The 27,607-nt window shown below is 37.4% G+C and overlaps 2 protein-coding genes across 2 annotated transcripts in view; one reads left to right on the top strand and one right to left on the bottom strand.

Annotated features, from left to right (window-relative positions):
- Positions 1-18,640, bottom strand: part of gigyf1a (GRB10 interacting GYF protein 1a) — a 36,395-nt gene extending 17,755 nt beyond the window's left edge. Inside the window, exons 1-7 of the mRNA XM_081390228.1 lie at positions 18,387-18,640; positions 12,421-12,956; positions 9,953-10,016; positions 6,158-6,287; positions 1,145-1,240; positions 594-708; positions 403-511 (exon numbers count right to left, since the gene is read on the bottom strand). Coding sequence (XP_081246354.1) covers positions 403-511; positions 594-708; positions 1,145-1,240; positions 6,158-6,287; positions 9,953-9,987 — 485 coding nt within the window. The 5' untranslated portion in view covers positions 9,988-10,016; positions 12,421-12,956; positions 18,387-18,640. The remainder of the gene's footprint in view (positions 1-402; positions 512-593; positions 709-1,144; positions 1,241-6,157; positions 6,288-9,952; positions 10,017-12,420; positions 12,957-18,386) is intronic.
- An 841-nt stretch (positions 18,641-19,481) lies between these two features.
- Positions 19,482-22,953, top strand: fis1 (fission, mitochondrial 1). Its single transcript, XM_081356690.1, has 5 exons — positions 19,482-19,606; positions 20,153-20,285; positions 20,669-20,745; positions 21,430-21,535; positions 22,021-22,953. Exons 1-5 carry the CDS (start codon positions 19,562-19,564, stop codon positions 22,119-22,121), a joined length of 462 nt encoding a protein of 153 aa, XP_081212816.1. The 5' UTR covers positions 19,482-19,561; the 3' UTR covers positions 22,122-22,953.
- Positions 22,954-27,607: the final 4,654 nt, after the last annotated feature.

Below are 27,607 nucleotides of genomic sequence, written 5' to 3'. Positions count from 1 at the left end.
TGGCTTATGATTTGCTTCAGTAGGCCTCAATCTAGATTGTGTGCAGATAAAATTAAAAGGATTTTTATATCTATCGAGATGAGACCTAAATAAACAAACTGAGATCACAATAACGGGAATACTAAAAAAAATATAATATAAAAATATAAATAATTGGTTTTAAAATGACTTTAAAAATTATAGGGAAAGTAAATAATTTATAATAATGTAAAAAAAATTATAATAAAATAAAAAACAATAAAATAATAAATATACAAAAATATATATATTTTTTAAAACAAAAAAACACAACAACACAAAACAAAAATGGTAGGGAAATTAAATTATTATAAATTATGTAAAAACAATTATAAAAAAAAAAAAAAAAAAAAAATTAAACATACAACACAAAAATGAGAATACCTGTCATCCCAGCTCTGGCTGCGATGGATCTCTCGAACGCTACGACCAAAACCACCCTCTACTTCCTCACCGCTTCTTTGGTAGAATCCGCCCTCTCCTCTTCCTCGACCTAAACACACGACATAAAATTCAGCATCTCCGCCAATACATGATTAATTTACACACACGTACACATAAATAGATCAGCTTGCCTCGACCGCCTCGCACGGTGCCTCTACCTCGATTCACCCCAGCTGGGGCGGCTCCGCCCCCTTTACCCATAAGCCTCAGCACAGCCACACTGTTGACAGACATGGAGAAATTCCTCTGCAAGGAAAAAATACACAAGGAATGAAACCAGGACCTCACCAAAAACAACAAGATCGGTGTAGACAAAAATCACTGTAGTGCCAAAGGAGTGTATGTATGTATGTATATATGTATGTATATATAAAATATATATATATATATACACACACACACATACACAGTCAAACCAAAAATTATTCAGACACCTTGCTATCCTCACTTAAATAAATTAACTAAAGTGTCCTGCACCCATTAGTAAAAAATATAAAAAAAATGATATCTGGTGTCTGAATAATTTTAGGTTTCACTGTATGTGTGTGTGTGTGTGTGTGTTTACAACTTCTGAAAAATGTGCCCGCCCCACCTCGGATTACTTTCACAGGATAATGTGTGTGCTGCATGTCTAATCAGCCCGAAGCTCAAAACGCCAGACGTGTAAGTGTGCACTTCTCACCTGCTCCTCTTCAGTGAGAGCCAGCAGTGCCAGTGGCTGTTGAGGCTCATCCTGCAGAATAGTAGCAAACTCCTTATCCTGCATTTCTTCAGGGACCTGAAAACACACACACACACACACACACACACACACACACACGACTAATGACTCAATCTACGGTTGCAAATGACTGACTGAAAATATCAGTAAATTCACACTAGCTGGACAGAGAAACATGAAATGTTTGGACTGTGCTTATCCGAGTCAGGTTTAACCCTTCTCAAATATTTGGTACAGCACATTTTGAGCAAGTAAAAGGGCACTGCATCGAGGGAACACCACATGAAGTGAGCGACTGAATCAATTCACAAAAGGGCCTTTCCTTAAGGCTGTTTGAGAAGTGTACATTACATTGCTGTTCAAACGTTTGGGGTGGGTATGTTTTTTTGTGTTTTCGAAAGAATTTTCTGATGCTCAGCAAGGCTGCATTTTCAAAAAAATAGAGTAAAAACAGTAATATTGTGAAATGTTATTACATCTTAAAAAAACTGTTTACTATTTTAATAATTTAATTTTAATGTAAAAATTTTTCCTGTGATCAAAGCTGAATTTTCAGCATCATTACTCTTCAGTGTCACATGATCCTTCAGAAGTCATTCTGATATATGATTTAATGCTTATTGTGCTGATAAATATTTTTGTGGAATCCATGACACTTTTCTTAGAATTCATTTATGAACTGAAAGTTCAAAAGAACAGCATTTTTTTTTAAATGGAAATCTTTTGTAACATTATGATTAGTGTTGCAAAATTGATTGCATCTAACATAAAAGTTTGCAAATGTGTATTCATTTTTGTTATTTTTGTCAAACGGCAATGAATGACTAATAATGACTATGATTGTGACTGTCATATTACATAAAACTATAAAGAGAACAATATTGTAATAAAACTGTGAATTATTTGGGTTTAGGTGCCGTGTTTCATCGCGTTGCTCCAGGAAGAGCGCGTCCACAACATTTAGTAACTTATTTCAAGTTCACTTGTGCATTCACGTCATTTTGTGCAGATATAATTTGTAATAGGTTTATTTAGCATATATCTGATTCATCTCATATAGGATGCGTTTCTTTGAGTTAAATAATGAGCTACAGGTGTTCATTCAGCGCGCGCAGCTCAAACAGCAACGCACGGCTAATGAAAACTATGATTGGGACTGTCATATTACAAACTGTAACATGAGAACACGATTTTATTAAATCGTTGTGAATTCATTGGGTTTCGTTGCCGTTTTCAGCAAGCTGTTCCAGGAAGAGCGCATCCACAACACATTCTGACAAGCACGCATCTGAGGCCCCGTCCACACTACTGCGTTTTCGTTTAAAAACGGAGACCTTTCGCTACGTTTGCACCTCCCGTCCACACTAAAACGGCAAAAACGGAGACCCAAAATGGAGAAGTTTAGAAACGCTGCCGACCCGTTTTTCGTTTTGAATCTCCGGAGGGCGTTTTAGTGTGGACGGGTCAAAACGGAGGACTTTAGAAACGATGACGTAGTAGAGGCTCACGCTCGGCTCTATGATTGGGTGTCAGCAGTCATGGCGTATATCTTTGCTAGCAGCTGTTGTCCAAGTAAATTCTGAATTTATAATGCTATAACTGCCTACATGCGCCGGAGGCAAGCTATTATTCGAGCGATCTGTGACAATTCCCGTGTGCAGCGGCGGTATCGACCGTACATGGAGCGTCGGTTTTGGGTTAACCCGGGAAGAACCAGCGCATGGTGGGATAATTTTATCAATGAAGTTGTCTTTACACCGGCACGCGCATGCCCAGTGTTGGTGAATGGTTTTCAGTCGTTTTAATGTGGACAGAGATCAATTCTAATACGCAGCTAAAACGCTGGTGTGGACGGAGATCGTACTCGTTTTAATTTTCCGTTTCTAAACGAAAACGCAGTAGTGTTATAATTGATTATTAAATAAGTAATTTAATTAAATGATCAATCACATCAAAACACTTTACAATCCTACTAGCCCTTTATTTAGATTAAAACCTCTCTCATTGATTGGGTGAACATAGCGTTTAGAGCAGCATTTGCACACCCTGTCATGCTGTTGGCTATATGACACTGAAGCAGACGCATGTTGCAGTATCAAGGCTAACGATTAATCGATCGTTAGTTTAAACGACGATCGATCATGGGAATTTGTGAAAATTGACATCCCTACTACTGGTCCTACATAGAGACTTGAGTGGCTGGATTTCTTAAACACTTTTCAGAACACGCTTAAACACGCTTGTTCAGCACACACTGAATATTTCTTCTGCAACAAAAACTATGGTAAATGGTTATCCTGAGTCTCTACAGTCTATTTTTGTTGCAACAAAGCTCTGGCACTGCTGTTGCCCATGGAAAACTTTATGACTTGTGTCAGTACTGTGAAGAATTTTTTTTGCATTTTTAAGTCAACCAGTGGAAACATGTACTTGACACACTGTGTTAAACCTCAGGCCATGTGAACTCCACTAAAGACAGTAGTGAACTGTGTGAACTGTATTAAGAGACAGTAAGAACAGATTAGAGAAGTTCACTGTTCAACAGCATACAAAAAAACGTAAAACTTGACTTTTACAAACGTAAAAAATAAAATGTCTAAAAAGGGGTTTTCCTGCATTGAAAATACTCCAATTCCACAATTTTTGCAGTATTGTAGCCAATCACAGACATATCTGTGGAGCGTGTGAACACAATGGCCAATCAGACGTGTTTAAGTTAGTCAGAATCCACTCAACAGTTCTCAAAACGACAGTTTTTGTTCAGCAAGAGTTCTGCACGCTCACGAAACCTAGTTATAGCCAAGGCCTAATATTAACACCAAATGCGAGTAATCAGCAGTTGGTCGGTAACATTTTTATGAATTCTAACAATGAAGATGAATGACGCTCGGGAAAGTTGACGGCCCAGTGCTGTATTGCCACGAAAGTTTAAGCCAATTTAAATATTCAAGCGTAAGAAGACGCGAAAGGGAACTCAATTAGTTATTTACGTGCTGTGTGGAAAGATTTGAGTGCTACACATCCGAAGCGCACGCCTAGTAAGCCAGACAGTGCACAAATACTGAATTGAACTCTCATTCACGTCTTATTGTGCTTGAACGGATAAATTCACACAAAATTGTGTCAAAAAATGCCCGTCTCGGCAAGTATCCTAGTAAACAGTCAGTTGTGCCTTAAATGAATGCAAACAGTAGAGAAAGACAACATGTGTAGGTCTCAGTGACATCAGCCTAATATTTCTGTTGCTGTCTGTGTTTTTAATGTTAATCAAACAAAGGACAAAGAAAAAACACTTTACTTATTCAATGACTCAACCTGAAAACTACCGCTAACTTCTTTTAATAAGGTTTTAAATTCATATTAGTCAGGTTAGTAGTTTTAGCTGTGGTATCGAAATTGGAATTGAGAATTGTTAACTTTCACCAGAACCTAAAATTTTGGCGCCATAACTGCCTTATAATGGTTTCATGGCCAGTAAAAGATATGTATGGCCGGTACATACAGCGTAGACAGCTTGATTTATTATAATGGGAATTTTCGCAAGAGTGCAGCTTTGTGTACCCCGCTTTGTAATTGACAAGCTTCGGTGATTATAAGGGCAGCGATCTTTGCTCGCTTTCTGTATATAATATATATTTTTCATGCTGCCAACTACACATTGCAAAGTTTCTGGATTTACAACCTCTTTAAATGCGTGATTGAATCTGATTGACAGTGATAACCATAGCAATGGATGGGGAAAAATATTATACTGTATGTCAAATGATCTGTGCATTAAGTCTTGGGAGTGTAAATGCAAAATAATAGACCTGTCACCTTTTCTATGTAATGCATTACTTTGTAAATTGTGTAAAAAAAAATCACTGAGTGACTGATTTAAAAAGTTAGTAATAAAATTAACAGAAGAGTTTTAAATATAAAAATAGTTCTAAGCACTTTGTTTTTTGATCTTTCCTGACAGTGATTATTTTAAGTTAATATTACAAACTCTCGCAGTTCACATGGGTAGAGTACCATGTTCATGACCATGTTCTTCCGCCACCACCGAAGACCATTTTTGACCCAGGAAATGCCTTGCTAAATATAATAATGTCACTCTTATGGTGCATTATCATATCAAGCAAATGAAATCTACCAACATAAAGACTGTTCATCCGAAAATTGTGTAATCAACTTATTCTGATTTCACTCAAATTACTTTTTATTACTTATTTTTTTTCTGTGAAACAAAAGTTTATTTAGCGAAATGTCCAGGCTGCTCTTTTCCATTCAATGGAAGTGAAGAGACCAGGGTCTGTCAAGCTCCAAAAAAGGCAATAATACAGCAGGATACCATAAAAGTAGCCCATTAAAGTTGTAGTCACACTAGCAAAATTGGAATCCATTGTGAAAACATTCACACACACACACACACATACTAAAACTCAGATTTTCATGGATTACTAATGAAATAACTGGATTTTGCCAGCGAAAATTCACAGAAAAACAGCAAATGTGACCATACCTTGTGAGTTACATTCTAAATCAAAAAGTTGGGTGAAGAACAGACCTCAAATTTAAATAATTATTGACTAAAAATCTTTACTTCCCTATACTTGCAATGGTCACTGTCTACTTTCACTGTATGGAAAAGAACAAAGACATTTGGCTGGATAAATCCTAATTGAGAAAAAAACAAAAAAACATTTTGAGCATCATATAAACTTGTTTGTGTATAAACTGACAAGGTTGTTAGTTGATTTAAATCGGCCAAGTACACATGAATAACAACCAGTGACAATAACCTTAAAATATCAAATTATGAGCTGATGAAACTATTTTTGTGTAAAAAAAAAAACCTTACTATGATATTCAGACTTGTCATGTCATGAGGTAAAGATGCAAGCACAATCATGGCTCACTGAATGCTGGGATATCACCTAGGCTTTAAAACTACGCTAACAAAAACAAGATTTGTTTCAAGCATTTTCCCACCTTGTTGTCTTTGACATAAAGTGCTAGCATCTCCTCTCGGCCGTAACGGTACTCGGCCAACTTGTACTTTGGCATAGCAGGAGAGGCAGGAGGGGAAGACACACTGCCTCCACTGGAAAGTGCTCGAAGCCTGAGAAAGAGAGAGATAGAAATCAGATCAAAAGAGATTCAACAGCAACAATCTGGAAGCTTCATTGAGAAATGCTCCAGTCTTGGCTATCGTCCAAGGGCGGCCCTGACAACCCCGACTGTGTCCTGATTTATTTAGGATCTCTCACACTCATTTTCAACTGATATGGTGCTGAAGCTTGGACAGTGGAAACTGGTCAGTGTTTTCACTTTGAACAGGCGAACTATGACAAGTGATTTTGTTATCACATAATCACAAACAGAGCAGCAGTGTTATGAGTTGAGATATTAAAAACAAAAAAAAAAAAAACTAATGATTCAGAATCTTTTTTGCAATCATGAGCTGCATTTAGTTACTGTTAGATGTTAAACCTAATGAAACAATACCAAACAATTCAAACAAGCACTGCCAATCAAAAACTTGGGGTTAGTAAGATTTGAAAGAAACGAATACTTCTATTTAGCAGGAACGCATTCAGTTGATCAAAAGTGGCATTAAAGAATTTTATGATGTTATAAAATATTTCAAATAAATGCTTTTGAACTTTCTATTCATCGAAGTATCCTGACATTTTTTAAAATCATATTTTCCTCAAAAACATTGATACATTGTTTTTAACATTGATAATAATAAGTTTCTTGAGCAGCAAATCATCATATTAGAGTGATTTCTGAAGGATCATGTGACACTGAAGACTGGAGTAATGATGCTGAAAATTCAGCTTTGATCACAGGAATAAATGACATTTTAAAATATATTAAAGCAGAAAACAGATCATTTAAATTGTAATATTATTGTATTAAAACAGGAAAATCAAGTGGCTGGAGTTGCTGTGTGAGATATTGTTTATATGAAGATCTGGTTTTGTTGTGTGTCAGTCTCACCAGAGTTGTTGTTTTGACAACTTTACTGAGTGCTGACATTATCCCGCCTCCAGCATCTGACGTTCCTGATTTAAACCCTGCAGCTTTTAGAGGCCAGTGCAAAGTTGTTTTTCCTGCCTGAAACCACTTTTCAGCGGTGGACGGGAAACATGTGAAACGGCAGCGGCTGAGGCACCTCGTCGGTGGAAAAGGGGTTGCAGAGCTGTTGGTGGCTTTGTAAACTTTACATAAATACTACCCTGCCGAGATAAGCTGATGGAGAAGGCTTTGAGGCAACATACCACCCCTGTATTGTACATGTCAAACCCAGGAATTCACTTTTGTTGGCCGAGGACCAACTATGCACAGAAGAGCCTTAGTTCAGCAGAGAACCACGCCTAACGGTTTAATTTCTGCATAATCATTTAGTGTGTGCCAAGAGGAGATACAGGGAGAGAAGGGGGTTGGGAAACAGGGAATGACAAGAGAGAACAAGAGAGAGAGAGAGAAAATATGAGAGAGAGAGAGAGAGAGAGAGAGAGAGAGAGAGAGAGAGAGAGAGAGAGAGAGAGAGATAGAAGGGGGTTGGGAAACAGGGAATGATGAGAGATGAGAGAGAGAGAGGTGGAGAGATAGAGAGAGAGAGGGAGAGGTGGAGATAGAGAGAGAGAGAGGGAGAGAGGTGGAGAGAGAGGTAGAGAGAGAGAGAGAGAGAGAGGGAGAGGTGGAGAGAGAGGTAGAGGTAGAGAGAGGTGGAGAGAGAGGTAGAGAGAGAGAGAGAGGGAGAGGTAGAGGAAGAGGGTGAGAGAGAGAGAGAGAGAGAGAGAGAGAGAGAGAGAGAGAGAGAGAGAGAGAGAGAGAGAGAGAGAGAGAGAGAGAGAGAGAGAGAGAGAGAGAGAGAGAGAGAGAGAGAGAGAGAGAGAGAGAGAGAGAACCTTGCAGAAATATGGGGAAAGTAATGCTGGGGAAGATAGTTATGAGTATTATTCTAAGGTATTATGATTAGCTCATAGCATGCTAAGCGGCAGTTTTGAAGGTCACTGGTGGTTTTGAATGGAAAAATATATTCAAAAGTATTACTATAAATGATATACATAGAAGCTATTTTAGCGTATGTGACAAAAGCTACGCATTTTTGCACATTGTATTGCATTACATCTCTCTTTATAGATTTTCAGATTCAGTCCAGTGCGATTCAAAAGTCCACATTGAAAATCAAAATATTTTAACCTTGAAACAAAACAGTAGGATTTTTTAAACAAAGAAACGCAAGATGTAAAAATGATGGTCAGATTATCTTGATTCCACTGAAGCACAATATGCACTAAATTTACAAATGCAACTAAAACAATAACTAAAACCCTGGTGCTCAAAAAACATTTCTTATTATTATCAATGTTGAAAACATTTTTAGGGCTGTACTGCCCTAGTCGATTAGTCGATTAGTTGGTCGATACGTTCTGGTTCGACCAAAATTCTGATTGGTCGATTTTCTGCCGCGTTTATCTCATCAGTTTTGCCGCGCTGAGGCGCGCTCATTTCATCAGGTGGAAAGCACTAACTGCTAATGGGGGTGTTTTCAGAGTACCCTTGTTTCACTGTAACAGTCTGTCTTCAAAACACCCCCCTTGTTTTCACCTTTTTTGGATTAGTCCAACCCAAGAGAGAGCGTCGAGCATAGAAGGTTTGATGCTGAATATTATTTATTTAATTGTGAGAGCGTTTAATAGTCAGTCCTCTTCTAACATGTCAACAACAAAGAAATCGACAGTGTGGCAGCATTTTGTTAAAATTGATAACATGAAAAAGGTCGAATGCAAAGTTTGCAAGCAACAGTTTTCCACAGCTTGACGACAAACATGACATATCATCTAAAAGTGGTAACGTTAAGCTCACTTGTCTGCGTTAGCTTGCCCTGTCTGTTTTGAGTAGGCTATATGAACATATTAGAATTAGCATATTTCAATGTTTTAGTGTGATAACCTAACTTTTTTATTTTTTATTTGGAGCCTAATGCGCAATTGTGCTGTGCTGTTGGTGTGTTAGTTTGGAGCCTAGGATGCTTTATTTTTCAGTTATGCACTTTATTTCGTTTCTGCTCTTGATCTGGTTTGTTTAATAAATATTATTTTTTTATTAAAGTGGACGTGCCTTTTGTGTTTATTAAGAGTAAAAGCTTTAATTTAATATTAATAGTCTATTCGTGTCTCAGCTGCGACGCTGAGCTCATGTTCAGCCTCGCTCGGTGCGAGGACATGCACGGTGAAATGATAGCGTCTGACAGTTATAACTTATTATAACATATGACAAAAATAATTGTCTAAATTATGTTGCATATTCCTCAACAGTTCTTGTGATGATATCACTAGTTGACAACATAGTACTATTTTCGGAAATCATAAGCTATGATATTGCGCAGGTGCACGTGATGCAGCGCCGTCAGAGCTGACAAACTCGAGTGTCAGACTCATTTCAGTGCAAAATAATTAGGTCAAAAACGATTTAATATACTGCAAATAGCCTACTAGTTGTTTATGTTTATTTATAATTCATTTAGGCGGACAACAAGGCTACCAAGTCCTGCGCAAAGTGCGCATCTAATTAATTTAACGGGGTTTTTTTCTAACGTCATTTTTAGTCGATTTTAGTCGATTTCTAGTCGAAAATTTCAGGACTTCGGTCGACCAAGATTTTCTTTGGTTGAGTACAGCCCTAAACATTTTAATATTAAGAGAGCAAAGAAATGGGAGGGATCTGACAACAAGAGAAGGAGACAATGAAACAGAAAGAAAGGGATTTTACCATTCTGGGCCAAAGTTAAGTGTTTCAGCAGTCATATTCTTCCTTCCTTCTCGGAGGTGAAAGTCTGCAAACAAAAAAAACCTGAACATGAGCATACAACCAAACTCAAATATGTTGCAAGCACACTTCCCGTCATCAGTACACACAGATTCTTTCATTACATTGATTGCAGTGTGCACTAACATACTCCAGATTAACATTCGAGAGCAGTAGCACCGGTGCCACTAAGTTCTACAGATGGTAGCGCCAGAACCTGATTTGGTAGCGCTGGCGGGATTTTTTTCACATTAATAAGTGAAGAGTTCGGTTGCAAAACGCGATAAACGCCATTTTTTGACATTTGGATTTTATTATTGGAAATCACTGTTCAGATGTACCTTAATCTATGTGTGAATTGCTGCCATTAATAAGATTTAAAAATGTACATTTTAAGCCTACTACAAAATGTATTTTTTCACAAAACGCGATATCCGCCAGCCCAGTTTCTTTACAAAGTGCGATATAACGGTTAGGCTATAGAACGTTCAGGATGCTGCGCGAGCTCAGGATGTCAAGCGAGGAGAGAGTCAGCGCCGGTGAAGTGCTCCGAGTTTGCTCAGTGATTTAACGATAATATCAAACCATAAAACATATATTTTTAAAAAGAGGATTCAAAAGGCTAACTAAAAAAACGTTTACCATTTAATTGTTTATACTGTAGGCGGCGAGCTGTCAGTCACGTAGGCTTTCTGTAACAAGCTACAAGTCGTTTATCTAACTAACTTAATCTTACTTATCTAAATTGTAACTAATCACAAATAGTTCGAAGCTGTTTAAGGATGGTTGAAACGATAAACATCCTGCAGTTTGTTTGCTCTGACAGCTCAGCTAGCCAGGCAGTGCAACAGTTTTTTTTTTTTTTTTTTAATGCCCACTGTCCCTATGTGAAGCACAAGCACACAGACGTCCGTACGTTGTTATCTGACCTTTTCATTCAGGGACTGCCCTGGATTACTGGCACACGCCATAGTCACATTATGTTTATTATGGCATTATGTTTTTGAATATTATGAATATTTACGATTAATTGATAAATTATTGCTCATTTTCCCACTGATGATCCAAAAGATTTCTTCAATGGTATTACAGTAGTAGAATATAGCCTATGGTGGATATATAGTGTTTTGCAAAAAAAAAAAAAAAAAAAAAAAAAAAAAATTATGTTGTGTATGTTCTGGCCAAAACTAACTCAGAATCTTATTATTATTAATCAATCTTTGTATATACTATTGTATATATTGATGATGTATTTTTTTAACCAATTTAAGATGTTTGACAATGTTAAGATAAATATGTTGCATTTTGGCATGGTTTTTGACTTATTTATGAACTATTTATGGACATAAAATTAAATAAAAAATATCCTGGATTTGAAGAATATTGTGTCCCTGGCCTTCACTGAGCTCAAGTAATAGTTTAATGTACAAAAAAATGTGAATGAACTTGACTGTTGATGTCTTAAATAATAATGTCAAATAACCAACATTTCTCAAAATGGATATATCTCGTTTTGCAACGAAACTCTTCAAGTGTAGTAACTAATAATATTACATGTATATTTCTTGGAAATGCACATTTGGCAGTAAAGCACTGAGCTTGAGTTGAGATGCACATAAAATTTACTTTTTATTAACGACAGTAACATTTAAAACCCTAATTTTAGTAAGGAAAATTTCAGATATTTTTTCATTTTTGGTCATCACATTAAAAACAACATTTAAATTGGATAATATTTAGCGCTTTGAAGTGCTGGAAAAAGTGAGAAGCACATGAAAGTCCTTGAACCTCACTCTCGAAAGGATGTATGAACCCTGAAATAAAAAATGTAAAAACATTCGACTATTTCTGCCACAATACCATGATTACAGTTAGCCTTACTATATTAAATGCATTGTGAATGTTGATGATTTGTGAAAAGCCAATTATAACTTGTTCGCTCATGGCACTATGCTTCTCTTGGTTTCCACGTCAGCACTGTTTGATCTGATATCTACGGTTTATCACAAGAGAATTCTGCACTGAATTTGAATGCTTCCCACTATATCTCGCAGCGCTGTGTAGTAACAATGTCGAGATCTGCCAGCGAGTAAACCTGTTCTGAGAGCGTTCTGCGCCGTCTAATATTGGTCCGACTCAGAGCTAATACACTGTCCGCACAGCGCAGCTCAAACAAGAAGTGCGGTTTCACTCCACTTTAGCTTCGTTTGCCGTTTGATGTTTTTATATGCAACAGATTGCAGCTCTTATCAGTAGGGCAATACAAAATTGTCGCAACGGCAAGAAAAAAGGTTGCAGTCTGGAGCCCTGATAATGCACACACAACTGCAAGACATATGTGTGTGTGTGTGTGTGTGTGTGTGTATATACATTATATATATATATGTGTGTGTGTGTGTGTGTAAACACAGCCGTTCATATGTTATTCTTACCCTGTCCAGGGGAGTGGCGCAGGCAAGACTAGGCTGGACCAGGTCTGGGTGAGAGGGCTGAAAGGTGTGTGTGTGTGTGTGTTTCAGAGTAGCTAACTTAAGAGAGAGAAGGGTTATAGCTGCCTTATTCAGGATGTGTGTGCAGAAGAGTAGAAATACAAAAGGTCAGAGATGGTAAGAGCTCTTGTTCACAGCCGATGAAAACAAACAAATAAAAACAACTGGAGAACCAAAACAGTGAACGAAAACCCTCTAAAATTAGTAATACCTGTAGGACTGCAAAAACTGCAGAGCTTTGATACTGACGTCTAAAGTCGATTGACTGCAGGGAACAAACAAAAGACTAACAAACAAAATAAAGAGACTAATTTGTTGATAATACAGCTGCCAGAAGCAGTTATGACCACAATAAGCTTCTCTCTTTCTCTATCTGTGTGTGTCTTTCTGACTCTTCCTGGTGTACTGGCAATGCTGTGTGGACCAGGTCCCAGCTGGTGACCCTCTCCTCACGCCGACAATCCCTCTCCCTCCTTTACCTGCAGGAGAAACAAAGACAACTTTTCAATATTGTGGACTAGTAAATGCAAGTACAATAACCGAAGCTAGGGCTACAAGATATTGAAAAAAATGTGATATGTGTGACCCTGGATCACAAAACCAGTCATAAGTCGCACGGGTATATTTGTGGCAATACATTGCATGGGTCAAAATGATCGATTTTTCTTTTATGCCAAAAATCATTAGGATATCAAGTAAAGATCATGCTCCATGAAGACATTTTGTAAATTTCCTACCGTAAATATATAAAACATTTATTTTTGTGAGTGAATGCAGCACAATCGCGAACATAAATGCACAACTTTAAAGGCGATTTTCTCAATGTTTAATTTTTTTTTGCACCCTCAGATTTTCAAATAGTTGTATCTCAGCCAAATATTGTCCTATCTAACAAACCATACATCAATGGAAAGTGTATTTATTCAACTTTCATGTGATGTTTAAATCTAAATTTAAAAAAATGTACCCCATGTGACTGGTTTTATAGTCCAGGGTCACATGTGATACTCGCTAATGCTTTAAGTGTATAAATATAAAAAACTGAAAATGATAACCATCAAATGGTTCACATTCTTTTAGTGAGAAAGCATCCCTACAACTTCTGAAAGGGAACAGCTGTTTTACAGTAAAATTACAAGGCCAAGAAGTCATTTTAACGTCAGTGTAAACCTAACTACAATAGGTTTATTTAACAACAGACATTAAATAATAAGATGCAAAAATAAAACACTGCTTAGTCTTCACTGTATGAATTAAATATAAACTGATTGAAAGTTACAAAAGTTATTCAGTCAGGAGCAGTGTGTGATTTTCTCTTAGGCCGATTTATTGGATTTTTTTTTTTAGCAAGCTGAAAACGCCGAGCTATGGGCGCTTGAGCGTTTTGGCAGCGCACGAGCACAGCATTTTTTTCAGTTGAGACACTCTGCTTGTTTTGATACGGAAAATCCGCGAAAGTGTTACTAGTATCTCATTTCACACATATTTTGTTTCTGTGTTGATTCTATATTAAAAAGTCGATACAATGCAACATATTTTCTCTGGCTCTTGTTTTAAATAATTTTGTTCCGTTATTATGCGTGTTGTTGTCATCTGTTGATGTTATCCACCTTATTCTGCTCTAAACAATGCGCGCTGCCATAACGACGACTCCGGTTGCCTACTTCCGGTTCGTAGCGCTTGACCTGTACTAGCAGCGAGAGAATGAGTTCAAGCTCCTCATGTGCTGTTGTTGGTTGTTTTAACAATTCAAAGAAGATTTCAAACTTTTTAGAAACTGAGTGTTTCGAGCATAAGATAAGGAGATAATGCCCATGTCCGGTTCCGTATCAGATACATTCAATAAAGTAAACGTTTAGAGTAGTTAGCGTTAAAACTGAAGCATAAGAAAAAAAGTCGGAAAACTTTGCTCATTAATTAGATGTGCAAGGCAAGCAGGCAAGTTTTCGGGTTGTTATGGACAAGTAAAAATGACATTATTGTATAGGCTATTATATGAAATGCAATTATAATAAAATTCTAAGTTATGACTACTGTATACTGTACTGTTTTTATTTTTAAAACGATGTGATGTGAAAAGTAAACATTTCGGCTCGTTTGACTCAGCTCACTGAAAAGAGCCGGTTCTTTTGACTCACGGCTCTTTAAAAAAAAGACTCCTTCTTATCTTATGCTCGAAACACTCAGTTTTTAAAAAGTTTGAAATCTTCTTTGAATTGTTAAAACAACCAACAACAGCACATGAGGAGCTTGAACTCATTCTCTCGCTGCTAGTACAGGTCAAGCGCTACAAACCGGAAGTAGGCAACCGGAGTCGTCGCCATGGCAGCGCGCACTGTTTAAGACTGAGCAGAATAAGGTGGATACAAGCAGAATGTGGCGGTTGGTCAGTGTATTAGTCCCGCCCCTCTTTCACTGTGATTGGACAGTTGGGTAAAAAGTGACAGTGATGAGCGCTGTGTTTTACCCAAAGTTGAACATTCTTCAACTCTCGGTGACCTGTGAAAAAAACGTCCCAACGCCTCGTTACGCTAATGGCGTTTTAAAAACACGGCGCTCCCATTGAAAACAATTGAAAAAACACGCCAGCCGTGTGAAAAAACGCTTTGGTGGACACACGGCCTTAGGGCCAATCTCATTTCTCTGTCTTACCCCTTCTCCTTCCCCTACCCCTTTGTCTGCGTCTTCCCCTTGCCCTTCGATACCGAGTGAAGGGGGGTAGGGGGAAGAACGTTTCTCTAAGAAATGAGACACCACTCGATTACCGTTTGCGTCATCTTCCCTTTCCGCTAGCTGGCTGCTACGTCAACAGAGGCGATACGCGTTGACATAAACAAACGAAGATGCCGTCGTCTCGGGTTGTGATATCGATTGCCTGGTCTCTCTTTATCTTTGCACGCTTGTGTGCCGTCAGTCAAAGTCATTGTTTCATTGTATTTAACGGCGGCGCCAGCGACACCATAAGCAAAACATTAGCAAACGGCAAATAGCGCATAGCTGCTAGCTAGCGGTTAACTAGTGATTCAAAACAAAAACATTACAATTAAAACCACTTGAACGTTTTATTAAAGGTATCATAAAACACGAGTGTCATTGAACTGCTGAAAATACATACATTTGTGCGACTCACTTCTGAGAAATTCCTACCCCTCTCTTTCAAGTGTGGTCCTCCGCAGACTTCGTTTCAAGGGCTATGTAGCCCTACGCCTTGGCCCTAGCCCTTAATCAAAATGAGAATTGGGACGCCACTTCCCCTCACATGAACGCGCAAAACCGAGGGGAAGGGGTAAGAGTAAGGGGTAAGACAGAGAAATGAGACGCAGCCTTAGTCTTTTGTTGTTTGATTAACATTAAGCCTACAGACGGAAGCAGGTTTATTAGGCTGCTGTCACTTTAAGAGCTGCACTAACCAATATATTATTACATGCACGCTTGCTTTCTCAACTGATTAGTCAGCTTAAAGGGACAGTTCACCCAAAAATGTAAATTCTGACATTAATTACTCTCTCATGTTGTTCCAAACTCGTAAGACTTTCGTTCATCTTCAAACACAAATGAAGATCTTTTTGATGAAATCTGAGAGATTTCTGTCCCTCCATTGACAGCTACACAACTACCACTTTGACGCTTCAAAAAGTTCATAAAGAGATCGTAAACTAATCCATATGAGTTGAGCGGTTTAGTCCAAATTTTCTGAAGAGACTGGATTGCTTTATATGATGAACATTTTTTTCCTTCTGATTTCAGACTTTTCCTAATCTTTTTAAGTACCAAAATCATTCATTTATCATAAGCCATTACGATACGTACATTTGCAACATTCGATAATTTCTATATTTCGTGCAAGCCCTAACTGAAACCTTTAAAACACAGAAAGGTGGGAAGTACAGCTGTCTGTGTCTGTTAGTATCCTATCAATTTAAAGGCCAAGCGTGCATAAAAATAATCTTTCTCCTTTTAAGAATATTCTTCAAGATATTGTCTTTAAGAAACGTGACCACAAACAAACCTAAATAGACCTGCCTTACTGGAAACATGGTGTTATCTTAAAAACTGTTCATTTGTGGCAAAGTTCCCCTGAAGTTTTCCAGAAGGCCTATATTTTGGAAAGGGCAAGTGCAGCTAGATTTAAGCTAAAACCTTTCTCGATTATTGACATCTGCACAGCACAACTAGAAGAGTTTGTGCAATCAGAAAAACATGGAGATGGAAAAGAAACATTTAATTTGCACCCACAGATGTCATAGCAACAGAAATATCCAAGCAACAGAGCAAACCGGTGAGAATAAATAGTATTCACTGGGGGAGTTGGGCTCTTAAAGTGCAACATGCATGTCAGCCCAAGAACAACTAAAGACACCTGTAACTTACACCTCAATTATAAATACATTAGTATGCCTGAGAGAGAGTGCTCATAATTCATTGCTGAACTACAATGTCGTGAACAGCTGCCAAACAGCTGGCTCAAACGAGAGAAAATTTGATTCAAAGAACAAAAAAACTAATTTAGCAATCCTTACATATATATATATACACATATACACACACTAATAAAGACATGCAAATTAACAAATACATGTTTAACTTTTTTATTATAATTGATAAAGATATTAAAACACAGGTTTTACTAATATGGACGTTTATAGTAATTTCATGTGCCCTAGTTTGTTGCAGACTTGATTCAGTTTAAGTTCCTAAAAACAAAGTCAATTACATCTTGAATATAATTTGATTAACTACATTTAATTTACATACCTTGGTTAAAAAAAAAAAAGATGCTTTAACACACAATTTACTAAAACTTACTTTCTATCCATGCTGATAAAACTGTCATACGATCAACTCATATAATATATTACGTTTCAGTTTCAGGTGTTTGTGTTTATCTAGATGTTCTTGATGTTAACGTTTCAGATTGATATAACTATATATTATTATCAAGTTAAGCAAAGAGTTGTTGGTATTTATTCGTTTTTTGTTTACATTGATGTTGAAATGACATTGTTAGGTATCATTGACAGATTTGTGACCTTTTATGAAATGCTAAACCAATGCTGTTCACTTTTAAAAAAATTGTAGTGATGCTTTTCTTTCCCCACAGAGAATGTGAAAGTTTGACATTGGATATATTTGTTTCAGTTTTTAACTATATTTAAATATAATTTAAAAAGATTCACACTTTTTTTTATTATTATTCAATATCGTGTAAAATTATAAATCTCGACTCTATACGAATCTGACAATTCTTGCTTCAACGAGTCAATAAGCGGCTGGTTCGTCAACCGCTCCGACGGCTCAGTTCAGTTCGTGAACCAATCGCTTAGACCCGTTCTGTGAATCGGTTCAACCAAATCACTGAAAAGATCCGATTCAAAAGAAAGAGTCGTTCGCGAATGGGACATAACCAGAACCAGCCAACTATTTTCCTCAATCCATTCAGATTTGACATGTCCTCACGCTCGCTCAACACAAACGTACGCCCAGAAAAGACGCCTATTTTATCACAGACAAGATGTCGCTGTCCAATACCTACTCCGCTGAATGACACCGACCACATATAAGCAGATTGACGTCGTTTTTCTATCGATTGGAGGAGTTTAGAGGGGCGTCGCGTGCACAGGGGAGAGGGGAGTGTGCACGCGGCGCCCTTCTAAACTCCACCCCGCTGCTTCCCTTGGCCTTCAACCCACGGCCACAGTTGCCTTTCCAAACATACAAAAGCCTCTCTACTTAAACCAGCGCAATTTATTCCCACTGAACCAAGCGCTGGCCTGTAATGCGCATTTGCTGCTCGCGCACACACTGACCATCCCCTTCCAAGTTTGCATAAAACTTAATGCAACACCCATCTGCCATTAAACGCTTCAGACATTCAAGGAGAGAGAGAGAGGCGCACAGTTGACACTGACCGTGTTTCTGGAGCTGTCGATGCGATTTTTACTGTCCAGTCGCCCCGTCGAACTCTACGATCTTCACTTTGGATGCATGTGCAGTTGTTTGTGTTCTGTGCTCCTCCTCGAGAATCGTGTTCCGTTTTTACAGTTTTTTGCTCTCTCTCTCCCTCTCCAATGGTCGTTGCGTGTTGATGTCTAGTACGCTCTTGTTGTTTGTGTTTTAGGGAAGATGGCCGTCCTACTCGGTCATACCACGTGACCGGAGTGTCGAGTTGCTCTCAGAGGCGCGTGAAGATAGCGACCCCTAACGGAAGACTCGAAATGCCTATCGGAAATGCATTGTCCATAATAAAAGTCACAATAATTACGTTATTAAAATTATTGGACCGAATCAATCAACAAACATACAAACACACAATTAAGTAATTCAGCATACCCATACAAATATTGTAATACTACGTAGTAGTACTACTACTACTACTACTACTACTACTACTACTACTACTAATATTAATAATAATAACTAGTAGTAGTAAGGTTTTTTTTTTCAGACAATAAAGTCTTACTTTTCAAGCTCTCATTGGATTATTTATCTTGTCTACTAACAATGGACATTTTTGTCATTTTCAACGAAACGTCGTGAACATGCCCATCACATAGACACAATTCATTGACATTTTCACCCTTTTAAAAATAATTTATTCACATAGATGTCTCGTATACCATACATATCAAGCTCTTCACTTACACAAAATTCCAATCATTTACTCAACAAAGTTCTGGGTTTAATATTTAAGATGTCAGGAAAAGAGAGTCATAAACTAGGATAAAAAAAAAAAACGTATAAATGGCATTTTAAAAAAACAATAAAGGTATGGTAAAAGTTTTTTGGCTTTTATTTATTTATTTGAGCTTCGTATAAAAAATGACCATAATGAATTAAATATATCACTAATAATACCATGATTGTTTAAAAACAAATAGTAATATTAATACCATTTTTAAGGATCCTGGAGTACCAAATAAAGCACATGTTAATCATTCAGGGCCATGGTATATATTAAAATAACATGGTCATGGTTTATTAAAAATCGGAAGACAGATACAGCTGAAACGGAATATGACATAATCACTGTCTTTTATTTTGACAACTTCGTGTACAAGCTAGTGTTGGTTTTTCTTCCGCGAACATGGAGGCGGTTGTGTCAGATGTAGTGGCACCAGAAGACCTAAAGGTAAACCATTTTCTCTCCTTTAACGACTGTAAATCCAAAATGACATCGATTAAGGTTGTATGTGGCTAAATCATCGGTATATTCCGGGAGTTTCGGTTGACGCTGACGCAGCTCTACTGTACCGCATCAAAACAACAACAATGACCATGACGTATGTTATACTGATGTCTCCTCAACTCATTGTTAGCAAAGACTTTATACTCAGTCTTAAAGGGACTTTGTTGTAAGTTATTGACTTATGCAAGAGTAGACCTACCATTATAAATCCTATGCTTTTAAGGGATAAAAACACCTATTTTATTCGTTTTGTGACTTTAATATTACACCTATCGTTACACCTATAATTTAAATGGAAACAGATGTTACTCTGTTTTAATTCACGATGTAGGTGAAAGTTTTACTTAGTCTGTGTTTGTCGGCCAGGGGGAGCACATGATCCTGACATCATCCTCCCACTGATGCAACTGAGTGAATCTCATTCCCAAGATCCCATCCATCCACTGACTGGACTTTTTTTTCTTTTCTTTTTTTTTTTTTTTCTTCCAGAGGTTTGAGAAGAAGTATAACGCAGAGCTGGTGAAAGGACCCGTTTCAAAGGAAACCACCTTTGAGTACGCCTGGTGTTTGATCAGAAGCAAGTACACAAATGACATTGTAAAAGGCATTCAGCTTTTGGAAGGTCAGTGCTTCGGCAAGTCCTAGTTTTTGGTTAAGGGATAGTTCACCCAAAAATGAAAATTCTGTCATCATTTACTCACTCTCATGTCGTTCCAAACCTGTGTGAGTGTCTTTCTTCTGTTGAACACCAAAGAAGATATTTTGAAGAATGTTGGTAATCAAACAGTTGATGGTAGCCATTGACTTCAATAGTAGGATACTTAAATATCTCCTATTGTGTTCAACAGAAGAAAGAAACTCATACAGGTTTGGAACGACACGAGAGTGAGTAAATGATGGCAGAAGTTAAGTTTAACTATCCCTTTAGTCTGGGCCTGCGTGCGCTCCAGCAGTAATGTTCGTGTTAATTCAGTAAAAACAAGTGATTCATTTTTCTTTTACCAGAACTGGTTCAAGCGAGTAAAAAGGACGATCAGAGAGATTTTCTCTTCTACCTTGCTGTTGCAAACTACAGACTCAAGGTGGGTTAGTATTTTCCCAGACAAATCCGATTTATTATCTGGGATGATGATGATGACGTCACTGCTAATAAATGTTTATTTTTATATATATCACATATCTTTGTCATCTAATTAAATCAGAGTTTCTCAACTATGTTCCTGGAAGACTTTACTGCATAATTTAAATTTATTTACTTTATTGTCACATCATTATATAAACGGTTCAATCAGAGTGCCAGATGAAGTAGCTGTACTAGACGTAAATCTCACGAAACCTGTCGAGTACGTCCTGCTCAAATTTACTCCAAAATCATGGGAAAATGCATATATATATATATATATATATATATTGAATGAATTTTTTTAAAGAAGTCTTTTATTCTCATCAATGCTGCATTTATTTGATGAAAAATACAGTAAAAACGGCAAAATATTATTAGAATATAAAATAACTTTTCTATTTTCATATATTTTGAAATGTAATTTATTCCTGTGATCAAAGCTTAATTGTCAGCATCATTACTCCAGTCTTCAGTGTCACATGATCCTTCAGAAATCATTCTGATAATTCGGGAAATGTTCAGAAATGTTCCTTATTTCAGGGCCTCCAGAAACAGGTTTTGGAAGTACTTGGATAAATCTAATCTTTCTCCCTTTTTTTTGCTCTCTTTACCACCCTGCATCTATCTTTTCTTCTTCTCTCAGGAGTATGAGAAAGCACTGAAGTACATTCGTACTCTCCTGAAGACCGAACCAGGTAACAAACAGGCCCTGGAACTGGAGAAACTCATCAACGATGCGCTAAGAAAAGGTGAGATACAACGACAGACTTTTTCTCATCTGGCCTGGGCTTGCTTGTTTTTTTTGTTTGTTTTTATAACAAAAAAAAGTTATATTTTTCCAAAATTAAAGGGCCTTTCACACCAAAAGTGAAACGAGTAAGCCTCAGGCTGAAGGAAATGCAAATTCACAAACCTTTCAGCTTTGCTGCCATTCTGGATTGCAGATTGTTTTTGCTTTTTATTACGGTTGAGTTTGATCATCAAAGGTCAGCAGCAAAGACATTAAAGCGAGATTAAATACATAAAGTATATTTGTGTTATTCAACATTGAATTATTGCTGGTTTGTGTAATATTCTGAGTTTACAATTCCCTATTTTTATTCATTTTGAGGAATACTGAATCGGTTTTTGTGCAAGTGAGATGAGTAAATGCATGCTAAAGCAACGCCAAAGACAGTAGTGAAGAAATCTCAGCAGAGAAGTGATCTCTCTCTTATTTCCCCCTTCTTTTCAGATGGCTTGGTTGGCATGGCGATTGTTGGCGGTATCGGATTAGGTGTGGCCGGATTGGCTGGTCTTATTGGTTTGGCTGTGTCCAAAGGTGCAAAGTCCTAATATGGAGTTCCCGAGAAGCGTACTTTGATTCCTTTCCTCTTCAGAAAAGAGACTCAATGATTTCATAAAACAATATAATCACATAAAACCATAAAGAAGCCTCGCCCCTTTTTTTAATTTGTATTATTCTGCCATGTCTTTCATAATAAAGTGATCATATTTTACCTAGGTTTTTTTTTTTTTTTTTGGCTCCCCAGCTCTTTTTGGTATGTATAGAAATGTGGGGTTGGAATAAACTAAAAAAAAACAATTTTTTTTTTCATTTACTTTAACTATTTACTTAATTTTTTTTTAATGCAGTTCAACTACAGATGCTTGCCAAAGATTTGCCGTTATGGATGAGATGTATTGTAATAGCATGCACCTTTGGGATTTTTTTTTTAATATATAACTGTATTTACACTATAGGTAATCAATATTTTGATAAACTTCAGTAATACCTCACATGTGTTAAAGAATTAAAATGTGTGCTTACTAAAGTGATCCAGTGTATTTGCATGCCTTGCACATTATTTGGCTGGTTTGATTTGGAAGTGTCAAGCTTGACCTGGGTCAACCTTGTAATTCATTTTCTTACATGTCTTCATTGTCAGCAAAGTTTATCACCCGTCGGTTTACATGTGCTTTCAACTGTGACAGTGTGTGTGTGTGTGTGTGTGTGTCTCTCTGTATGACTTTAATTTCTGCTCCTAGATTTCGTACTGAAAAACAGAACTAATGTTGTTTAACTAAACGTAATTAATGTCGATTCAAACACTCTCACGATCCTATTTCTAAATGACACTGATTCACCTGTGTCTATTAAACCTTTGACAAGTATGATCACGGCGAACATTCAGATCTGCGTTCATGTTGTTGCTGCTGAGCCCGAGAGCAGTTGTCATGTATAGGTATGAAGCGGGTCTTTTTTAAAGGGGTCATATAATGCCATTTTTGCTTTTGTACAAGCTAATATGATTCTTTAGGGTCTAAATGAAAAGTTTGTAATATACTTTAATTAAAAATTCTCATTAGTATTGTAAGAAAACACTCGTTTTACCTGGTCAAAAACAGCTCTGTTTTCAGCACGCCGTTTAAGTGCATGTGTCTTTAAATGATAATGAGCTTTGCTCACCCCGCCCCTCTGTTCTGTGCGTACACCTTTTGAAATAATAACACAATAACCATAACGCGTTGTTCATTATAAACGTGGGATTATAAATTATATTGAGAACGTCGTACATAGAAAGCATGCCGTAATGTACCCCGAGTGTAAACCTTAGACACATTCATCTTGAAGCGTGCAAGCGATTTGCAAATATTAATGTAAATATTAATATAAGGGTTAATAAAACATTACACTCACTTCTTCTGGAGGTTCAGCAGGAACACGTTGGTACCGATCCTTTTTTTCTCGTTTGTAAAGCTGTCTGGTGTGAAATGATTTGCGCAAACATGAAAGCATGGACGTTGATCGTGGGGAATCCCCGCGTCAATGCTTTGGGCATATTCCCTTCAAAAACAAAACTCAACCACTGTGTCTTCAGCGGTTCGGATTTAGGAACATCAAAATGACTGCTGTGTTCCTTATTACACCCAAGAACAGAACACCACAATCGCAGACGCCATTCTGCTCATAGACAGTGCTCCAGTGAGGGTATCAACAATGACGCGCGGACTATGATTGACAGCTCGCTCATGAGGGAGGGCGGGTCTGTGTTGAAACGCTTCTGTCAATCAACAATCGTGGGAGGGGCGTCGATTTTGTGACGTCACAAAATCGAACAGCTTGATTTCAGAGAGGGTAAAACATATAAGGCGATTTTTAAAAAACCACTGGATGGATTTTTATCATTTTATGATGGTTGTGTACAGGCACTGCCAAAACACATTTCAGTACAATCAACTTGTAAAAGTGCATGTACCATTATATGACCCATTTAACCATACAGTAGCCTATCATTATTTCTGTCTCATTCAGTTTATCACAGAGGTACTGGGATAAAAGCTTATTATAGATATAAAATCACGGTTTCCCCCAGTGTTTTGTTTGTCCTCCCCACATTATTGGAGAGGCTAATGTAGGTTTGATGTGCAATTATGTCCTGTTATACAGGCTAGTAAGGTTTATAATGGTTTTAAGTTATGTTTGCCTCAGTAAGATTCCCACAATCATGAAACACCCGGAAATTGCAGGACATTTTAAAATGGTGATTTCCATGCATGGAAATTTCTATGGCTCTAAAATATTTAACTGCCTAATTTGCTCTTACTGAGTGCATTCTCTGTAAAAATCACTGGGAAAGTCTTAGATTTATTATAGTCAAATGATCTGGGAATGGTGGTAAGGAAAAAACTGATGTTTTAATTTCTGAAACTGCTGGTTAAATAGTCACTCACAAAGTCGCTGTCCTCCGTGCATCATTAGCTCAGAGACTCGGATGTGGGAGTATATCTCCAACATTGATTTTAGTCAACAACTTTCAGACCTTGAAAGTAACAAATTCCCTGTAAAACATGTTTATTTAAGATAATAGCTGATAATAGCATCCAATTTAATGTTGGGTACAATTCGTTCTTCCCACATTATTCATCTCAGGGACTTATGCACATGTTAAGACATCTCAGTTTTACAATGCTAGGGTTTATGGTTGCCATCAGTAACATCATTTTATAACACAGTATTGGGGTTACTAATTAACTGGTAAAGCAAATGATGAAAATAACTCTTCTATTTGTCCGTATGTGACTTGACATGTCTTAGCTTTATTGAAGTTTGTGGGACGATCACATTAAAATCAGCACCGAAAGAAAATAAAAACGAATGAACTGAAATGTCAAATTAACACATTTTCAAAAAGTCAAGCTCGCAAAGATCATTTAATCCCATTAAAGTCAATGTTAGTGTTGTACAGTTTTAGTTGAGATTACATCTTATTGTTTTTTTTCTCTTATATTATGTAGTAAATGGAAAAACTTTTGTTAAAGCATTTTTGTATTACAGCAAATCCAAAATCTAAGTACGATTGAAACATATAGGGTCATTTTCAAATCAGTCAAACAATACAGAGGCAAATGTTTTCCTAGTTATTTAAAAAGTATGAGTTTGCTCCCCTATTGATGTCACGCAACACAATAAAGGAATCATAAAAAAGATTTACAACATCTTGGGTTCAGAGCTCAAACTTCATTTACTCATATCCTTGTTAACATGCTACAAACGTGCATTTACATGACACTTTCTCTGTATAAAATAGGCAAACAAATATCCCCACAGCTGATTCACACACACACACACACACACATCTTTTCCACTGACATGTTCCCACACAATTCAATCCTGCTTGTAGAAATCGGCCTTCCTACTGAGTAAACAACACATTTTTACCAGCTAATCTTGTCTGTCTTTGGTTTTATAAGGCACACAGGTGTCATTTAAAAGACACTTTAACGTGTCAATTGCACAATTTCATTTAACACAGTAAACTTGGGATCATTGATCAATTGCACAATTTCATTTAACACAGTAAAGCAGGGATCATTGATCTCTGATAGAGCACCGTGTCAGAGTTGAATTGAGGCTAGTTTGCTGTGTACAGGTGTGTTAGAGACGGGTCTGAACTGAACGATAGATCGATCTGAAGGAGGATAGATCTCAGGACCATGATTCAGCATCCCTGCAAGAAGTCTGCTTTCTGACAGAACTCCTTCTATGGTCCCCATAAACGTCCGGTTATCACAAGTGTCATTTAGGTGATGTGAAAGCTATTGTGTTTGTTAAAAGAGCAATTAAAGTTAAGTTATAGCCATAGTCAAGCAAGCTATTCATAAACTTGACCTTTAAAACGTATAGAACAATCACTCAAGCGCTTCAACACAGTGGCAGCACCTAGTCTAACTTTGGTCCTCACCATTTTCATGTTACATGTGAAAGAGTTAAACATTGATTATTGATACATTGACTGTGTATGTATGTATTATTTGTGTTTTTATTACATGGCTTGGTTGAATTCCAATGTAGAATACGGTGTGTTATTTCTTGATAACAGACCGCTGCGAAGTATAACACACCCGTTGCCATGAAAAACAGAGCGTTGCTATGGATGCGGAACGGACTATTTTCTTTAGCGGAAGCAATACAATCGTTTTTAAATCAATAAACTCCTTTTTAAATCAATATTTTGTGTCAAATTATTAATTTATTTTGTAGGTAGCCATGTAATAAGCGGGATAATGTATAGCGAGGCGGTTGTTATAGTGAATAACAACCCCTTCAGTCTGATTCAAGACCCCTCCGCTTCGCGGGTTGTTATTCGCTATAACAACCGCCTCGCTATACATTATCCCTTACATACACATACTCACCGGCCACTTTATTGTAAGCGGGTTGGACCAAAAGGTTTCCCTCAGAACAGTTTGTGGCAGATTCGACAAGGTGCTGGAAACATTCCTCAGAGACTTTGGTCCATATTGACATGATATAAAAATGTTGATTTAGATTTATTGGCCAATGTATCGTTGTCAGCTTTCAAATATAAAGAATTATCGGTTATCGGTGTCAGCCAAAATGTTCATATTGGTGCATCCCTAATAAATTGTTGTTGTGCGTCTCACTGGCTCATCTGTGACCAGGACAGCAAGTCTTTGTGCTGTCTCGAGAGATATGTGTAATGTTGGCATATCTCCACGTAGGAAAAACCAAATCCAACTGTTGACGCAAGAGGAGTCTATCTGAAAGGGATGTCCAGGTGCTTATCCTGGTTGCATTCAAAAAACATAAAACCACAGCTGCCTAACTCGCTGCAGAATTAAATGTGCACCTCGACTCTCCTGTTTGGTCTGGAGCTCCACAGAGTCAATATTCATGGTCGGGCTGCTATAGCCAAACCTTTGGTCACTCATGCCAATGCCAAATGCCTGTTTCATTGGTGCCAACAGTGCAAATCTTGGGTTGTGGACAATATGAAACATGTTCTCTGATGAGTCCACCTTCACTGTCTTTCCAACATCCGTGGGACTACGGTGTGGGGAAACCCCAAAGATGCGCAACATCCTAGTATTATCATAGCATTCTCTACTGTTCTTGATGTGTGCGTCACTGCCAAGAAAAGTAAAAAGCTGTAACTGGGGCAGTACACTAAGGTACAAAAGCGAAAATGTACATCTTTGCACCTTATTTACCCCTAAATGGTACTTACCTTAAAGGTACATATTAGTACTTTAAAAGTACATATTAGTTCCTCAAGTGTACATATTAGTACTTTAAATGTACATATTAGTTCATTTTAGCTTTTGTACCTTAGGGTACTGCCCAGCTTTGTACCTTTTTTTTCTGAGAGTGAAGGACTGCCGAACCATTCAATAATGTTTCACCTGGATCAGCATGATAATGCACCAATACACACACACACTGATGAACATGAAAGTGAAGTTGAACATTTCCCATGTACTGCAGTGTCACCAGATCTAAATATTTTTGAGCCACGTTAGGGTACTTTGGAAGAGCA

Source organism: Scardinius erythrophthalmus (assembly GCF_964197995.2).
Source record: "Scardinius erythrophthalmus genome assembly, chromosome: 2".
Classification (NCBI taxonomy): Eukaryota; Metazoa; Chordata; class Actinopteri; order Cypriniformes; family Leuciscidae; genus Scardinius; species Scardinius erythrophthalmus.
Note: the sequence above shows the minus strand (reverse complement) of the source record. Positions and strands in the feature narration are given on the sequence as shown.